The sequence below is a fragment of the Notechis scutatus genome, chromosome 2 (assembly GCF_049901735.1).
Source record: "Notechis scutatus isolate UNSWTSFEM ecotype Mainland chromosome 2, rNotScu1.2, whole genome shotgun sequence".
In the NCBI taxonomy this organism is placed as follows: domain Eukaryota; kingdom Metazoa; phylum Chordata; class Lepidosauria; order Squamata; family Elapidae; genus Notechis; species Notechis scutatus.
Genome location: NC_142010.1, coordinates 59,554,153 through 59,567,239, shown reverse-complemented (window position 1 = coordinate 59,567,239; position 13,087 = coordinate 59,554,153). Strand labels below are relative to the sequence as shown.

General features: G+C 37.3%; 1 protein-coding gene across 2 annotated transcripts in view; it reads left to right on the top strand.

Moving 5' to 3' along the window:
* ATG7 (autophagy related 7) overlaps positions 1 to 11,557 on the top strand; it is a 105,218-nt gene extending 93,661 nt beyond the window's left edge. For both annotated transcript variants that reach the window (XM_026680560.2, XM_026680561.2), the window contains exon 18: positions 11,260 to 11,557. In XM_026680560.2, the coding sequence (XP_026536345.2) occupies positions 11,260 to 11,292 (33 nt within the window). In that variant the 3' untranslated portion in view covers positions 11,293 to 11,557. The remainder of the gene's footprint in view (positions 1 to 11,259) is intronic.
* Positions 11,558 to 13,087: the final 1,530 nt, after the last annotated feature.

The window sequence follows — 13,087 nt, the reverse complement described above, 5'->3', positions numbered from 1 at the left end:
TATTAGTGTAACATATTTTTGTGGGGTCCCTTTGCAATGTGTAATATTAAATCACAACTATGTCCATATGTCAGAGTTATTTGCAAGAAAACTACCTCATAGAAACATAATAAATTATTACAGAGAAACAGACTTTTGTACTCACTGGGGAAAACCAATTGCCAAACTGCACTCAATGTTGCAATTAATGTTCTCCATATCAAATGTTCATTAAGTAAGTTATGTTTTGCTGAGAAACTGATTTTTATTCCATCAGTTGGAAATTACTTTTTCTCAGTGGATTTGTATAACCAGAAGCTTCACTAACTTCAGGAAGAAAACTTGCAATAAAATTCCTGCAGGAATTTATAGGAAGACTATAAATCAGTTTTTACATCTCAGGAATATAACTTTTTACTTTTTTTTCTATTTTACTTTAGTCTATTGAGACAAAGGTTCCTAGATAGTGAAAGAGATAAAGGATTTTAGCCAATGCTACAATATTTTAGGGTTATACTTTTTTTCTCATATAGATAAATATTGTTGCAGTTAAATTTTACATATATGGTGCTACAATTTTCAATACTACAATTACAATTGAATTTCCTAGTTATGCATTTATATTTTTCTTTGATAATATTTCACCCATTAGGCAAAATATTTCCAGTGTCTCTTTACTTTCATTCTTTAAACAATGAGTATATTTGTTATTAAAACAGATGTTTTATGGAATGTAGTCTTATCAACTTGGGAACCTTGGCTTACCTAGAATTATTGAGATATCATTATTTTTTCCAGTGTCTTCATGTCATTGCAAATCTTGTAGATGCATGATTGCCTACAAGAAATTCTGCCTGTGGTAAACCAAGCCCGTCCAGAGCTCATAAATACCTACTTTACTTTTGGCTCATGCTTCATTTTTCAAGTGATCCCCTAGCTGCCATAATCTTGATAATTTTTTCCTCTTGCTGGAGAAAAATCTCAGAGTGATTTATGCTAGCGTGACATATCAAATATAGCTCTTCTAGCCATAGGTAGAGCCATGATCGGGCATGGGTATTTGATAGAGGAGTACAAAATATCTGTTTGGTATTAATTTCCCAACACACTAAGGAATTATTACCTTAGCCCACTTCAGTTTCTTGCTCTTTGTGATTTTATAGAGAAGGTATAAATAATAAAGCACTCCTTTTTCAAAGAGAATATGCCCGTGTGACCAGGAGGAAACTGAATTTCTAGCTCGCATAGCTGACTTTTCTATAGAACTTATGCCTTACTCTTATAAGCACACTTATTAATAGTAGGTTTACTTGTTCTAAGAATGACCTCATTTGCTTCTTATTATTGAATAAGAACGCCAATATCTCTTGGGGAGTTGCAAAGTATACACTGGATGGGAAACTCAACCTTGTGCCTACTACATGGGCTACCAATACATACTTCACTCCCTACTACTTTAACCTGCACCTCTTATCTATACTACCATAGTAGACTGAAGGACAGCACATATATGTGTGCATGGGGGCATTGGATGATCTGGGAGCAAATGCCCTTAGCACTGCTTGCAATATTTTTGTAATATCTGCAACTTACCAGTTGGACCATTTTTGGACAAAGATTAGTTATATTCAACAAATAAATGCATTTATAGTTTTTCCTTTGCTGCTTTTCGTTGTGTATGGGAGAACTGTAATGGCATTTCTCTAATTATCAGAACCAAATACAGCTTCTCATGACTGTTAAATAATTTGCACAACCACACTCACCTTTTATTTATTCATATGCACGAGCCATTTATTACCAGGTATTCCAGGTCCTCCTCTTCTATATGCTATGGTTGTCACTAGATTGCCCTGTAGATACTGACTTTTGCTCTGCCTTATGGCTTTGGTTAGTTAAAACTTTTAGATAGCACCTTTTAATAAATTAGAGAAGTTGTGAATTAGGTGCCAACTTAATCGTAAATATTTTAGATGTGTCACTCCTATTCATGGAAGGACAGCACTGATTATCTTGGGCACATTCTGGCCAGTACACTACATGAATTAATAAAAGGTAAAAATTAATAAAAATTAGACTTGCAACCCAAGTCCAATTTTACTCAAGCCATGCTCTGTCTAGTCTGTGAAAGTTAGAGTCTCTGATATGAGGCTATCTTCTATCTTGCCAGGCAGTGTACTGTTGCCTGCATCCCATCAGTCTAAAGGGTACTGACAAACCCTGAGGGCTACTTTCTACAATTATGTATTTTACAGTTGTTGAATTTTATATTGAGCGGGATGCAGAGTTCAGCTTTGATTGGGTCAAATTTGATTATGGGTTTTCTGGACTAATTCAGACAAAACAATGAAACCCAAAGTAAATGTTGGTTCTTTAATAGCAGCCTGCAGAATGGAGTTCCAGTTGCTTGCTTAGGTATCCTTGGCAAAATATCAGGAGTCTGGTTTCTCAACCAGACCCTAACCCTAACCATACATCGGTTCCCAGGAAGGACTTATTAAAAGACAGAAACAGAAAAACAGAACACACGAGTCATTACCTATAGCTTCTAATTCAAATATAGGATTAATAAGTTGCCCCTCATGCAAAAAATATGGTGTTACATTTTTCCAGGTTTTGGATGGCAGGACCATTCCTGCATATAGACCATTACCCAACCTGAGCAGATTCTTCCAAACCGTAAGAGAAATAAAATGATGCCAGTATGAGAACCAAACTTTACAACAAACTCAGATGTTTACACCCCTGCCCCAATCTACACTAACACAGCTCCTAACATAACACACAAAAGATGAGAAGTGTCTTTGCATGCTCTTCATCCAATGGGGATATATGACATCATCTGCCAGCAATTAAAAAACCTCCCTTTTTACAACCCTTAATTCAGGGTAGAGTCAAGATGACTAAATGGAACTAAGCGTTTACCGGCTGGATGCCCTTCGTGATACCGTACGGAGTTCACAATAGATATTTTTTTCTTTGTATCCTGGGAGAAAAAAAATCTGCTGCTTAGGACTGAACTCTCAACCTTCCCAATGGGAGGTGAGCCTCTTCACCACTAGGCTACCCTGCCATTCAGCCATCTGCCCGCAATGACTCTCTGGTTTCTATATAGCAGGGGTCCCCAACCACCGGGCCGCGGACCGGTGCAGGCCGTGGAGCACTCTTTACCGGGCCGCAAAGAAAAAAAAATTAAAAAAATGGCGGCTTTCTTCGCCTTCGGTGAATGCTGCTGGGATCGGGATCAAGGACACAAATGAAAGAAGGGGAGGGAGGAAGCAACCGAAGCCTGTCCTGCTCTCTGGCTCAGCTCTCTCAGTCGCTTTCTCGCTCCTCCACCAGCCCAGGAAGAAACTGCTTCAAAGAAGCTGCGGGGGGTGGTGGCTTTCCTATCGCCGCAGCTTCCCGAAGTGCCCGTTTCACCCCACACTCCCGCCCCCCGCTGGCTGCGGTTCAATCCACAGTGCTCCGTTCTGCCTGCCTGCCTGTCTGGTTGTTTGGGAGCAGCTTCGGCTGAGAATAATAACTATTCGCCTCTTTTTATCAGCCGAAGCTGCTCCGAAAGCGAAGAAGGCAGGCAGGCAGGCAGGTAGAATGGAGCACTGTGGATTGAACCGCGAGCGGGCGGGCGGGCGGGTGGGGGGTGAAACGGGCGCTCGGGAAGCTGCGGCGACAGGAAAGCCACCCCACCCGGCTTCTTGGGCTGCTGGAGGAGCGATAGAGTGACTGAGAGAGGAACGAGGCAGACACCTGAGGGAGGGAGGGAGGGAGACACCTGAGGGATGGGGCTGAGGAGGCAGAGCCGAGGCGCTCCCTGAACTTGGTGGTTTGCTGGCAGACGTTTTATTACCCGACTAGGTAACAACATCAGATGTTACCTAGTCAGGTAATGAAACGTCTGCAAGCAAACTACCAAACTCGGATTCTCTCCCCCGGTCCTTGAAAAAATGTTTCTGCTTGAAACCGGTCCCTGGTACAAAAAAGGTTGGGGACCACTGCTATATAGGACAAAATTTAGACCAAAGGATTAATGGACACGAGCTTAACCTGAGGATTCAGAACAAGGGCAAAATAATTTCAGGTTTCCAGGACATTCCAGAGTAGACTTTTAACTGTTTTAGAAAAGTGGGACTTTAGCAGCACCATCAAGTGAGAAGTCAATATTTCAGCAAACACGATAGTTTTTTTTTTAAATACATTACCCTTTTTAATTGAGGTTACTTGTAATCTGTTTCACATGTAACCTCTATTTGCATAAACAACCTATTTCCCCCTCTCTATTACCCCCCACTAATTCCCCCCTCCCCCTGTTTAAATCATGGATCAGTCTAGCTACTCCATGCATCTGATGAAGTGAGCGACAGTCACAAAGTTCTGGGCCTTTTAATTAAATATGTTAGTTAGCAAGTACTACCAGACTTGAAATGTCTTGCTATTACAGACCAACACAACTTTCTTTCTATAATATTTGAACATGGGTATCTTTGGCAGTGCAATTTCTTTTCTGTCCTACGATGTATGGTAAGTTTCTGTAATGCTACTGTCAGAGAATCTTTCCCAAGGAAGATGAGAAACACTCGTTCCAGGGAGCTGTGTTTCCCTGCAGCCGCTCCCATGCTTTTCTCAGGATTTTCATATATTTTTTTCCCCAAGCCTAGAAAGCACTGAGCGGTAATTATTAGAGTAGCTTTTTCATGACTTCTGGTACATTCCTGTCTCCCTGTCCACTTTGGGAAGGGCAAATAGATGCCTCATAACATATGTTAAGTAAATAATATTAATTAGAATAGCTCCTGTTTTCTTGTTTCTGTTGACATATTCAGATAAGTATACTAATCATCTTTAAATCTTAGAGACTAATTGTTAGGCAACATTAGCATGTCCAATCGTCGTAAGACATTATTCTGAGCATTCAGTTCTTTTTTTTTAAATAACAGTTGTGAACATTCATAAAAAGAAGCCCCAAATACTTAGAATGTATTTATAGTGGACATGTTAATGTTTTTTTATAGAAAGAATTCATTTTACAGCTTTGTAACATAATCCCATTTGGGAAACACACTAGAGATATTTGATGCCCTCTCTGTTCGAATTACAAATGATAGTTTCTCATATTATCACTCACTCTTGGATTTGTATGTCTTTGGTCTCTGTTGATCCCATAAAATGAATATCATTGCATTTGTATAATAGCTTTAAAAGATCAAAGAAGGTTCCATATGGGGAGGCAGGGTTGAGAACCAAAGCAAGCTGTTTTACTTGTAAGAAACTGGAAACTGTTAAATTCACATCACCTCTATAATTATATGACACATGTATTATATTATAATCTCACATGTGTTGCTAAAGAAATCTTATGGACTGTTTGATCTTTTAGATACCAATTCTTTTAATTCTGTTGATGAGTTCTTTTGAAATATCTTGTTTGCATCCACCTTGAAAATATGATTTAAACATCTTATTTACTTTGTTTACCCTGACACAACAAACTTTGTTATGTTATATATTAATTCATCTTTATAGTTTACTTCAAAATCATAGCCTTTGATATGAATAGGACATTCTTCAAAAGAATTTTAAAAGTAAGAATTTTAAAAGTTACTTCAAAAGTAACTTGGGCTCAAAAGTATTTATCTGCTGTTAGAGTTACAGCCCAATTGTAGACTTGTTTATGGTGAATTTAGTTACAGCTATAAATTGATGTGTAGAATTGATAACTTTAATTCCATACAATGATGAAAATTAAGATCTCAGTATAAGAATCCTTCTCCGATTAGTTTATAGAGCAATACATGCATTATTTCTCATGTACTATGAGAAAACTATTTGTCTTTGAGAAATATTGCAAATTTTCAAAATCTCCCAAGAATAATATTTGAAGGGAATATTTCCCTCAAATAGTGTACCAGCATAATATAATGTTCCACAAGTTTATTCATGTAGGTGTCTATTGGATACTTGTGAAATCCTTTGTGAGTTTATACAGCTTCCTTAAAAACAAAGCAAATAATAAGAATGCCCTCCTTCGTCTAGCAGGACATAACTATCTTCTTCCTAATCCTTCCCTACAGAAAAGCAACCAAGTGATAAATCCATTCCGTTTAAATGCAGTATCTAGACTGGTGACTTTATGTGCTTTCTAAATAAAATATGGGTCAATTGGTGATTACCATCAGTTCTTCTTACGTTTAGTTTGACCATAAGTAGTATTAAGCAGTCCCATCCCCCCTTCTAGTTGTGTTGGTGCTGTGCCTGGTATTTACCATGCTTGTGTTTACTGAAGAACCAAGTTCTATATTTTAACTGGAAGCCTGAGTGTGGAAGATTCTGGCTGAAGTGGAAGCACTTGTATAGAGGACTTATGAAGTCATGTCCAGAGCAGCTGCTGATTGCAAGAGTTATATTCAGGGAGCTGTTGATTTTCCATTGTGGGCAGAATCGCTGCTTCCTGATAAGTAAGCAGAGATTGAACAGAAGGCAGACAGTTTCTAGAGAGCAAGAGAATTTAGCAAGCAAACAGGAATTTGTGACTGCAGGTAGGGGAGAGTCACTAACAAATTTTCCTGAGCCGGTGGTATATATTTGGGTAACCAGAGATCCTGAGAAAGAAAGAATAAGAAATAAAAGACTATGAAAATGAATGAACAGGACCCAGTGTTTGTGATTTTCAATGCTTATGGCATGTTTGTGTTTCTGCCTAAAAAAGATATTGCATGCATTTGCAAAAATTCAGAGTTGTGGTAACTCTTGTGGCACTTTTTAGCTTATGGCGGGTGACAAACACTTATCAAAGTCTTAACTGAGAAATGAAACACTGTAGTAGGAACCGTCGTGGAAAAATAGTTATCCATAAAATAAACAAAGAAACAAGTCAAATGGTCACAAATGGAGCCCGAAGTAAGATACTGTATTTCACTAGAGCTCAGAAACAAGCCTTTAGTGTGGAAAAAAAGCATAATGGAACTGGAAGTGGTAGATCCCTGAAAGGTTAGGGTTAGGGTCTCATCAAATCTGCTAACAACTATCCCTCATGTGAGAACATTTCATCCTGCAAATAATTGCTACAAGGTCTTATAAAGAAAACATTCCGTTTCCATTAAATGTGAACGCTTTCCACATCTGTAAGGCTCCAATTTGTAAGCAAATATGGCCTATTCCTGCAAATATGATTTTCAAGATAAGAACAATTAATGGAAAATATATCTTTAAGGAATTGTTACAAATTATGCAAGGGAGACCCTAAAAGTATTAGAAATAGACATAAAAACAGATTTTTGTGGTAGGATTACTTCCATGGAAATGAGATAAAAGAAAGAGTAATACCAGTAATACTAAAGTGTTTAGTTTAATTTGATTTGGTTTGGTATGAATTTGGATTGGATTGGATTGGTTTGTAAAATCAACTCATGTTCAAAAAACCTATTTTCTACTTATTGTGGTTGACATGTATGAAAAATACCGTGAATGGGAATGGGAAAAAGAGAACTCACTGGACGCTATTTGTATAATAACAGTTATAAAACAGGCATCAGGATACAGAGAAAGAACGGGGGAAAAGGAGAGAAAGTCTGCAAGATGATAATAAAAGCAGGTGGGGGGATAATTTGCCATTAATCAATTCCTGTCAAAAGCCAAGTTGAGGAAAAGACAAGTGTGAATGCCTGATTTGTTTATTCAGTGTCTAGAGAATAAAGACAAGTTTCCCTGTTCCCACTTTCTCAATTCTTTAGACTTTGTTTTGATGAAATAATGCATCCTTCCTTCCGTTTCAGAATTAATTGTTAAAAGATGAATTACTGCTTCAGTGGTTTCTGAATCCAAATGTTTAACTAACTTCTTACCAGCTCTTTGGTGTGGCTATCTCTCTCTCTCTCTCTCTCTCTCTCTCTCTCTCTCTGTGTGTGTGTGTGTGTATGTGTGTGTGTATTCAGCTTTGTTCGGGTATTTTCCCACGTCATTATACTTGTGCTTTTAAAGTTGTAGCGATGTTTCGGCAGAATCTCATCTGCCATCATCAGGCTTCTGTATTGTGTTTGTCTGTGAGTCAGGCTTTCACAGCCGTTTCTGTAGAAGTCAATGTAAATTTTTAATTCCCCTTTTATTATTTTTATAAATAACTCAAGGTGGTAAATGTATCTAATGCTCCTCCCTCCTCCTCTTTGCCCTGAAACAACAATCATGTGAGGTGAGTTGGGTTGAGAGAAAGTAACTGGCCCAAAGTCACCTAACCAGCTTTAATTCCTCAGGCAGGACTAGAACTCACAGTTTCCTGGTTTCTAGCCTGGTACCTTAACTCAGGGGTGAGATTCAGCCGGTATGGACCAGTTTGGGCAAACTAGTAGTTCCGGTGATGAATTGACCCCATCCACCTGCCCCTGAACTATTCTGTCCTATATTTGCTTTGCTTGAAGTCCAACTGATCGGCGCCGCAGTGCGGATTGCCGTGCATCAACTGTTTTTACTCACTGAGGTAAAAGGAAAGTTTTCTTGCTATTTTCAAATAGACCCTGTGCGCATAGCGCGTGTTTGGTAGATGTGCACGCACAAAGCGCGCACTCACCAAACCGGTTGTTACCCTGCTTGAATCCCACCACTGGCTTTACGCACCACTGGATCAAACGTAACATATTATATCAACCATTATATACATCATATCAGACATCTAGTAGGGGTATTCAGCTAGTTATCCCTGCTAAGATAGCTGCCACAAAATATTTATGGAAAAATGTTTAATAAGTAATGTCATTTTGTAAGGTACTTTTTCTGAGAACTGTTGCAAAATTGCCCTCCTTTGATCTTTTAGGTCCTTGTTTGCTTGTGTGTTTCCCTTTTAATAATTTTTTTCAGGTACTTTTGCAACCAAAAGGATGTGAAAAGTAGTATTGTTCCACATTTAAAAAGTCCATTCACTTACAATTCTGTTATAGTGTTGGATAAATAGAAACTGAGGTGGATAGGGGATTTTTTCCCCCTCACTCCATTGTGTAAAAAAAGTATTTAACATTTCACAAACTTGGGGAGGAGGGAAATCTTTTTAGAGAGAGGATATGTGTTTCTGAAGTAGAAAGATAATCCTTCTCCCCATTTCAATATGTTAAAAATAGACACAGATCTGTGATATAAATACAGTGGATGCAAATCTAATTCCCTTGGCCTTGGCTTAATGTCCTATAGGATGGAAGGCTGGGGCCCCCTCTTACCACATTCTCTGGTTCACCTCTTTGTCCCATCTCTTTGTTTGGACTAGAGCAGCGTTTGCCATCCGGTGAGCTGCGGCCCACTGGTGGGCCGTGAGAAAATTTTGGTGGGCCGCAGAGAAATCTCACCCCCACAGCACCCCCCCCCCCAAAACAATTAATCCAGGCTGCACAGAAACACAAGGCTGCTCAGCCCACATGGCCCATGGGAACCTTCCGCACCCACTCATTCCTTACCCAACAAACTTGTCTGCTAAGTTGCTATTTTTCCTTTTTCCGACCATCATCTGTTCTGCTGTGCCGGGAGATTTAGATTAGCTAGGAAGCAGGAAATGGTTGGATTTCTTGCTTTCTAGCTAAGCACAGCCGAACCTCCCTTAGGACTGAAGATTTGCTTGCAAGCAAATTCAGTGCAGACTCATGGCAAGCAAATTTGAGAGACTGAGCTAGCCGATGGCAAATAGATAGATCTCTGAATGAATCTGTGATTCTGTGAGCAACTCAGTCTGCCTGCTTTGCCTGATTTTGGATAAAAGTTGCTTTTTTAATAAAAAAAAGTCAATATTTACATACATGGTGTGTTGCGAGTTAATTTTGTGAGTTTGCTTGCAAGCAAATTTTCGTGACAGACTGAGCTAGCCAATGGCAGATAGATAGATTTCTGAATGAATCTGTGATTCTGTGTGCAACTCAATCTGCTTGCTTTGCCTGATTTTGGGTGAAAGTTGCTCTTTTTTATAAAAAATTCAATATTTATATAAATATTTATAATAGTTACATACAAGTCATGCCCAGCCAGTCACATGACCATCAAGCCCCACCCACAAATTAGGCCACACCCACAGAACAAGTTAGTGGTCCCTGGGATCTAAAATTATGAGTTTGGTGGTCCCTGAGGTCCAAAAGGTTGGTCACCCCGGACTAGAGAGCATAGTAATTCCTTCTTCCATCATCCATCACCTATTTTTCAAGGGGCATCTCATACAACATCAGCTGTGTAGTGTAAAATATGGCGTCTAGATGATTAAAGCCTTTCTCTGTGAGAGCTAGGCCAATTTCAAAAGAAATAAACAGAAGCACAGTTTATTTTTATTTTTTAAAGGTAAAAAGTACTTTCTTTTCACTTTAAATATCCAAATGCCTAACAGTCGGTGTTGAGGTAAATAAAATACAGAGCCGCCTAGTCTTGTCATACAGCTAGCAAATTGAGATTTTAAAGAACTTAAAAGAAAACCCAAAGCTCCAGAGATGAGTATATGGTTGATATATGTTCTTATTTTCCCATGACTACATTTGAATTGATATTATAAAGTGTAATAGAACTGCATATAAAAGGCTGTGGTATAATTTCATCATTTCCAAATAGAATAGATTTAACCAATTTTTGATTATGGTGATTTGGCTCCAGAGCGTAATAATCTGTTTTTTGGGGGAGAGATCCAGAATTGAGAGGTCCTTCACTGTCGTAGAAAGGGAACAGAATGATAGTTTGTACCAGTGCTCATTCTAACTATGACTGTGTGCCTTATCCTAGACAGTCCTCTAAAGCATCTTTACAAAGATATAGAAGAAAGAAAAAACTGTACAATTCAACTCTTTCTCACCTCAAATGTGAAAGAGCATCCTGTATGAGATTTCAGTTTTTTTATTCTTTTAAAACAATTTGTACTAATGATTTATAGGATTGCTGATTTTGCTATATAAAAATCCAACCCAATGCTCTAAAAAGAAAAAGTTTATTTAACTCCAATCTTTGAAACATAAATATCATGGCATAAATACATTTGATGAAATATAAAATATAAGGTAGTGGGCAAATGATTCCTTTTGATTTAGTAAAAAAAAACCATTTGAGTTTGGGATGAATATTGGTTTTTTATTACAATATAGCCCAAAGTGATAGATTAGTATAATAGGTCGGTTTTTATTTTATAAAATGTACAGTTTTGGCAATAAAGTTTTGGCAATAATTTCTGCAAAACCAGGACATATATTTATAATTTATGTTGTTAACAATTATACCATATAAGTAACAACAAGCAAAGTTAAATTAATGAGTGGAAATTTTCCTTTTTTCTTACAGATTTGGGATATAAGTGATGATGAAACACTCTGAAAATCTAATGTGTGAAGTAAAAGACGACCAACAAGCCGACTTATTTTAGGGTTCTGTGGATGTATTTTTATCAGTCATTTAATGATTGCTTCCTTAAATTTATTGCAAACATAAACATGTTCAGTATACATCTTTGATCAAGATGGGACACTGTGACAGTCTCAAAGCCAAATGTACTGTGGTTACTCCACTTTTTATTGTGTTCTTGATGCACATACAGTTAGTTGTAAGACAGCTCAAATTAAAATTATTTCTTGTTTCTAAATACAGCTTATATTTATATTTTTCTTTATTGCATATCTTTGCATCTCTCCCCCACCTGCCCCCAATTAGAATGTTTCTTTTAAGTAAATGTGAAAAATATTTTACAGTGTTTTAGGGACTTGTCATTATTGTGTAAGACTGAAAACTGAACCAATGAAAACTAACCTACACAGAGGGAATAAATAAAACAAAGCAGGCCAGATGTTTTGGGATACGACAAGACACTGGGTCTTTTTGTCTTGATTACTATTTGTACAAGGGACAGGTAGGAGTTCTATCTTCTCCCCTCAATTCAGTTATCTTCATCCATCCCTTCTCTCAAAAATCAGGGACTCTGAATAAAATAAGTTGCAACCTAGACAAGCAAGTACATTCCATTAACTTCATTGCATGGACAGCCATTTAGATTGAAGCTGTCAAACTATTTCATAGACCTACCTTTCCCCTTTTTGCAAATGATTAGTAGTTTATATCCCTGTAAAATAAGGAAATAAAATTCTAACTCACATTAAAAGTGTGTACTGAATAACAATTCAGCAATAGTTTTGAATAATTAATGTAACAAATATGATATTTGTTTGAATACATGGACAAATCTGTTTTTGCTTGAAGATACAAAATGTTAGCTAATAGAAACTGTGGGCATTGTTAGCTTCATTGAGTTTAGGAAAAAGCCTTCCTTTTCACCCATTTCTTTATAAGCAGCAAGGCAATACAATGCAAACTGTCTTTTTTTTTTTTTCATTTTAGGAAATACTATACTGGTCTCTATCCTGAGCAGTAGCTCCATATACTACTAATATCTGTTGACTTAGCTTTCCTACAAAAGGAACTCCCAGTGACATAAAATACCCAGACAAAGAGACCAAATATTTCATATTCTTCAATCTTGTATAACTTTCCTTCTATAAATTATAATCATAAATTTGCAGAGAGGTTCAGAATATGCAATTCATGATATATATTTTTAATTTTAATGGTGCGAGTTGGTGATTCAAATCTATGTTACTCAGTTTATAATTTCCACTGTTTACGTTTATAACTACTTTACTGATGCAGCATTTAGTAAGGAGCCTAGCTCCTGTACAATATTTCCAGTACTGTTGTTCACTGGCTAAATTTCTTGATCATTTAAATCTAGATTTGAAGAAGGCATGATTTTAAAGAAAGCTCAGTTTGTATAGTAAACCATTCCAGTAACATAAACGTTATTTGCTATTTTTCTATTGTATTGAAATGCTTGTATTATAAATTAAATAATTAGCTAGTAATTTTCAGGCTCATTTTACTTAAAAAAAAAAATCGTACTGGAGAAAATCAGGACTTTACCGCTTGTTATGAGTCACTCCACACAGACGTCATTTGGAGATAGTGAGCAGGAAGCTCTGTTTTGAAATTTTACAGGCTTGGTTTGTTGAGAATCAAAAACAGCTTAGTGTCTCCCAGGAATACTATCCAATGAAATGTCTGTCTTGATTCTTGGATTAACAACTTTCAATTTGTCAACTCTTTTTTTTCCCCACAGAGAAAA